Source organism: Citrus clementina, unplaced genomic scaffold, assembly GCF_000493195.1.
Source record: "Citrus clementina cultivar Clemenules unplaced genomic scaffold, Citrus_clementina_v1.0 scaffold_7, whole genome shotgun sequence".
Lineage (NCBI taxonomy): Eukaryota > Viridiplantae > Streptophyta > Magnoliopsida > Sapindales > Rutaceae > Citrus > Citrus x clementina.
The window spans coordinates 13,460,154-13,466,840 of NW_006262075.1; the positions used below are offsets into that span (position 1 = coordinate 13,460,154).

The 6,687-nt window shown below is 30.4% G+C and overlaps 1 protein-coding gene across 1 annotated transcript; it reads left to right on the forward strand.

The window, feature by feature from the left end:
* The first annotated feature begins 2,552 nt into the window (after window positions 1-2,552).
* Window positions 2,553-4,160, forward strand: LOC18036026 (putative UPF0481 protein At3g02645). Its single transcript, XM_006427444.1, has one exon. The coding sequence runs from the start codon at window positions 2,553-2,555 to the stop codon at window positions 4,158-4,160; it is 1,608 nt and encodes a 535-aa protein (XP_006427507.1).
* Window positions 4,161-6,687: the final 2,527 nt, after the last annotated feature.

Here is a 6,687-nt window from a genome sequence, read left to right on the forward strand (position 1 = left end):
TTTTTATTTCACACCTAATATATGTTATTTTTATCAACTATCTACTGAAAAAAATTACCCTTATAAATGACAAAACAGAAGTAGGCACAAATTAAAGTGTGATCATTTTGTAATTGTACTATTGCAATACACAATGTAAATAATAAGTGTAAATTTATCCTTACATAATAAATTTTGATTCGATGACTAATAATTTCTTTTGACTGAAACTAAAAAGACTAAATGAGCATTTAACTCATGTTTGATACACAACAGGAGGGGAATTAGTTCCAAAAGTAAGCATTAATTCTAGTAGCTAATTTCTAACTTATTTAGAGAAATATATGCAGTACATTTTTTACTCTCATTAAATATAGATTAGGTTTCATTTCTTTTTTTATTTTTTCATTTTTTTTCTGACTTCTATCATTAACAGCACAATAAATTCGAGTTATTTATTTAAGAAAATTCTAGTGATTTCCATCATTATCAGAGAAAAATATATATATGTAGTACATTTGCGGCTCTTGGTAGATACCTACATTATAGATATATTATTTTTCATTTCCTTTTCATTCTTTTTCTGACTGCTATCATTAACAACAAAATAAATTCGAGTTAACTATTTTATTAAATTCTAGCGACTTCCACCATTAGTTCGTTTGTGACTGTTGTTAGATATAGATTATTGGGTCTCCGTAAGTTGCATTTAGTATAATTTACAACCACAAAAAGCGAGGCAAAATAAAACATTGGCCCTATATGACTTGCTTGCATGTTACTCATTTTTGCATTATTTTTAATTGTTGTAGGTTATAACAAATTACAAATATAACTTAGAAATTGCCTATTCTTTTATTTATATCATTAACAAAATAAATCAAGGTACCTAATGATATACTTATTCAATTGTAATAACTAATTTGTATATTAACTGATGTCACTAATTATTTATTGCTAAGGGTAGAAAAATTGATAATTTTATCATTCATTATTAACATATACTTGATTAATAGATAACATATAAGTTGCTACTTCAAAATTGGAATACAAATTAAATATTTCAACAAAGTAAGAATAACATTATTCAACTTATTATAACTTCAAATATACATAATTTTTCTATCTTTTTTTTTTTTTAAATACTAGACAAGATTTGACAAAACAGATCAAACCAATAAAAACAATTGGAGTGACAGATTGCTAAAACTCGTTTTATATGTATTGCACATTGGTCAACTTATTGATGTATCTCTTCTCTGCTATAGTATTAGGTTATGTTTGGTACGCAGGATTGGATTAGACTAATTATTAGGATTGGATTGGATTAAGCTATGTACTGTACTATTTTTGATACAAAATCGAATTGGACAATTTTAAATCATATTTAAATACCAAAAAATATTTATGAATATTTAAGAGTAATAATTAAAATTAATTTAAAGGTAATTAACAAGAGCACTAAATATGTAGTAAATTAGTTATTGGGTATTCATAATTATAGTAAACAAATATAAATTAATAAAACTATTTAATTATTTAATTAATTTTTATCAGATATTTTAGATATATTTTATTAGCAAAAAGTTAGCAAATAATGTATATATAAAATCAATTATTTACTTGTATTATTAATTTTCATGATTATTTTTAATCTTACATTGGTGATTATTAAATTCAATACAATCAATTATTGTAACAAATTATTAAATAGTTAATTTTATTACCATAACGATACCAATTTAGTTAGACTATAAAAAAAATAAAAAATAAATTCAAGTAAATCATGAATAAAATAATTAATTAAATTTTAGGTTACAAATTAAAAATAGTGTTATTTATGAAAGAAATATGAATAATTTTTTTTCTCTTATTCTAATCCCATCTAAACCCACTTATAAATTGGGATTGTTAATCCCATGATTTGAGGACTAAATTTAAATTTAGTCCTCCCTAATTCAATCCAAACAAAGTAGCCAAACATGGGATAAAATATTTAATCCCAAAGTTAATCTAATCCCATACTTAATCCTAACTCCCAAACATGCACCAAGTTTGACAAGCTCTTAAAATAAACTTTTAGAGAAAGCAGTAGAAAGCAATATTATTAATTAATAGAAAGCAACCACAAAATGCTGCATATTTGTTGAATGTATTTTTCCAAAAAAAAAAGGTCTATACATAGTATAGATCCTCATGACAGTTATAAATTACACACTCTATGAAGAAAATCTATACGACTGGAGAAGTATTCTCACATAAGTTTCCTGTCATGTGTGCCTCTCAATATGATCAATAGCGTTTTTTTCTTTAAACGAGAAAGATTTATATAGGAAAGTCATACCACATTAGCAGCATGCACATTTAGCACAATTTAGACGCATGTATATGTATTTGATTATAGCTTTATTTACTCTTTACGTTTGGAATAATGACAGTGTCTAGTTAACGTTTAATTACTTACGCCGCTCGTTAATAATCAAATAATAATAAGCAGCCATTTTTAGAATTTAAGAATTAAAAGTTGCTTAACAAAAAAAACTTGGCTTCTTTATCTCTCAAATTAATCAAACATGTCCTCCAATCCAATTCAAAACTTTGATGAACGTCAATGGATCATCAACATCCGTAGAACTCTTGAAGAAGATCAGCTTGAAAACGAAACTGAAATTCCTGTATGCATATTCAGTGTGCCCAAAACATTGATGTCAAGTGATCCTGTTTCATTATACACTCCACAAGAAGTTGCAATTGGCCCTTATCATCACTTGCGTCCGGAGCTCTATGAGATGGAGAGATACAAGCTAGCCGCAGCGAGAAGAGCACAAAGACAATTCTATGGCGAGCATAAGCTCCAGTGTGTTGTTGATCAATTGAAAGAGCTTGAGCCACAGATTCGAGCTTGTTATCACAAGTATTTGAAATTCAGTAGTGAGACTCTTGCTTGGATGATGACGATTGATGCATCATTCTTGCTTGAATTTCTTCAGATCTATGCCATGAAAGATGATAAGTTACCCGCTACTTCTTCCTCATTATCAATATCGCATTTGGTTGATTATGCAGGGATGAAAGCTGCCCATAATGCGATTCTTAGAGATATGTCGATGCTTGAGAATCAAATTCCCTTATTTGTGTTGAGAAAAATGCTTCAAGTTCAATATTCATCTTCGGAATCAACCGATTATTTGTTGCAGGCAATGTTAATAGGTTTTTGTGAAGGAGTTTCACCTTTTAAAATGAAAAAGAACAAGCCAATGATCCAAGCTTCAGAATCTGCCCATTTGCTAGATTATTTATACAACACAATTGTGCCAAAAGCAGAGCAACGGGCAGCAATAACTGGAATTGATGATCAAGAAATATATTCGGACGACTCTAAAAGGTTTTTCACTGAGCTTTGGAAGCTTCTTTCAAAGATGAATCTATCAAGACCTATCAAATTCTTGTTCAAATTGCCCTGCTTCATGCTTTCCAAGATTCCTGGATTTTCAATCTTGGCACAGCCGGTTGAAAATTTAATATTCCCACAAGACAACGAAGGAAATAAATCAGATGCTGAGAGATCCCCCTCAAACAAACACATGAACAAACCACCATTAGTGGAGGAAATCACAATCCCTTCAGTCACTGAGCTTGCCAAATCCAATGTTCGTTTTTTACCCACTGTTGGCGACATCTCAACCGTCAGTTTCGATGCAAAGAAGGCCATATTACACCTTCCAACCATCAGTTTAGATGTTAATACAGAGTTCGTCTTGAGAAACTTAGTGGCATATGAAGCATCAAATGCATCAGGGCCGCTGGTTTTAACTCGTTACTCTGAGCTGATGAATAGGATTATTGACACTGAAAAGGATGTGGAGTTGCTTAGAGAAAATGGCGTTGTTTTGAACAGATTGAGGAGTGATGCAGAGGTTGCCAAATTGTGGAATGGGATTAGCAAATCAATTAGATTGACGAAAGTGCCACACATTGATATAGTGATTGAAGACGTTAACAAATATTACAATAGCCGATGGAGGGTAAAGTGTTGGAAAAATAAGAAGCTTAATGTGTTTGGTTCTTGGCAATTTCTTACATTTATGGCTACTGTTATGCTCTTACTCTTGACGGCATTACAAGCTTTCTGCTCAATTTATGATTGTCGGAAACATCACCATGGCTCAAGCTATGACTAGAACATTCTCATTTCACATGTTCATGGTCCAATTATAATAGTGTCACATCACTCTAAGCTTTATATGTATACCCTAGTTTATTTTCTTTTCAAATACCATATGAACGGTCTTCGATTCAGTGCTGATTAAACTTTTATACTGATATTTTAAGCAAGTCATCATTGGTAGTTATTTTAAAAGAATATATAGTTATTTTTGCGACGGTAATGACCATTATTTTAGTGACTGAAAGAACCTTTGAAAAAGGCTGGCACAACCTTTCGATTGAGTCAGTTTCTATGTTGGCTGTGCACCTTTTACTTGCTCCTAAACTTCAACCCCTTGGATCTTACATAATCGTTGGTTGAATTGTCCTAGTCTTTTGTTCCAGATGAACTTCAAGGCAACTCACACATTCCAAGAAAATAATGTTGCTGCTTATTCTTTAGCAAACATTGGCCTCCAATATCCTTCATTTAATTGGTGCGAAACTCCTCCGACGGCTCTCTCATCATGCCGATGGGTTTCCAAACTATCAATTTTATTAAGTGTTGTATTACATGCTTTTCTTTTATCTCTGTGTAGGAAATTTTTTTACATCTCTAATCATATCTACTCTTTCTCTTATTACTAAATTTTTTTCTCGTGATGCTAAGGTTGCTCAAAAAAGAGAATATATATATATATATATATATATATAAAACTAAATTTTACTCATACACTGTTATAAATGCAGCTTGGCACAAAATTATAAAAGAATAATAACTAGATCTCAATTCCACAAGAATTAACAACTTGATTAATCTGATCGACATCGTGGTAGTGAATCCGTCAAGTTGACATGACAACACAGCTTCACGGGCTCTTGCATCGACTTACATTTCAGGCATGGTAGCTCAAGGAGCTCATATTGAACCAAGAATAAAAAGGTAATTCAAAGTTTTTAAAAGTATTTTAAGAAAAGGAGTAAAAAATATCTTTAATATTAGCTTTGTAAGTTGTAACACAATAATATTCATGTTGCTGGAGTTGTAATTGCTTCTTGTCTACTTCAAGTTGAGCCTTAAAGATTTTCAAAGGAGATCATATGATAAGCTCAAGATTCTTTTTTATTTTATTTATTTTATTTTTTGAGGAAACAACATTCTTATGTAATTCGAGTGGACACTACAACAAAAATCAGTTTTAGTAGCATATTATGTAGGAGCATTTTCTTACAAAATGCTATAAAACGTCACTTTTTGGTAACACATTCTAAAAAAATGCTACACAATTAAATATTTAAGTGATAACATTTTACTTTTTATAGCATTTTATATTCCATTAGTAGCATTTTTTTAAAAAAAATTTCATGCATTATATTGACTAATGTAGCTCTTTTAAAATGCTACGAGAAAAACACACGTTTGCAACACTTGAAAAATGCTACAAAAACGAAAAAAAATAAGTAAATAAATATGAGTAATGATACAGCCACAAACTCTTGTACAAACTTATTTTGTACAAACTGATGTGGCATGATAAGATTGGTTGAATTAAATATCACTTAGCCCACATGATTTGTTTTTATTAATTTATGTTTTCATTCAACCAATGAATTAATGCCACGTCAGTTTGTACAAAATAAGTTTGTACAAGAGTTTGTAGTTGTATCATTACTCAATAAATATACCGCCAATATTAGAAATGAGCGGGCACTCACTTTTCCCAAAATTTTCTATTATAGTGGGACAACCTTAAAGCCTATATCCCTTTCTTTTTCTATCTCTCTCTGGATTCGTCCCAAAATCCCCTCATTAATCAATCTCTTTTGTTTCCTTGATTTTACAGCTTAAATCTCTCAAGATCAAAAAGTTCTGACTGGTAATTCTTATTGTCTCAAGGCTTGTTACTATAGGATCTCCCCTCAAATCTTTCTCATTGATATTTACATGTAAGCTTTATTTTTTTTTTAATTTGCTTTAGAGATTTTAGGTTTTCAATTATGAATATAGGATTTGTCATGTTGATTCCATTTTTTATTTGGAGCAATTTCTTATATGTTGGGTTCATTTATTTTTCTTACATTTAGGAGTAATATATTAGAGGCTGAAATTTCTCATTTGTGCCTTAGCAATCCGAAATTGTGTATATCAATCACATAATAGGTTTTATCTTATAAATTTTGGGTATATGGACATCTATTAGAATTTAATCTGCATTCATGCTTTTAGTCTTGTTAGAATCTTTAAGTGATTCTCTTTAATCTACTCCATAAGCCAAGGTCTGGAAGGGGGAATCTGTCTATTTTTTTCTCATACAGTGATTTGTTTGCAACCTGCAAGGTAAAAGGATTGATCCTTAACAGCCAGAATTTTCTCAAAAATGCGACATTTATGGGTTGCATGGGCATCTTAAAGGAGGGAAAACTTCAGTTGAGGTAAATCTTTATGATTTCTCATTATTTGTGGACTTTCCTTTACTAATTCTAGTTTTGTTGCTTTGTTGGTTGTTCTGTTGATTCTGTTGTTTTGTCACGTCTCTTATACTTAAGCCCATGAATATCAAT

Coding starts and splice junctions, on each gene's coding strand:
- LOC18036026 (XM_006427444.1), top strand. CDS start 2,553: ATGTCCTCCAATCCAATTCAAAACTTTGATGAACGTCAATGGATCATC.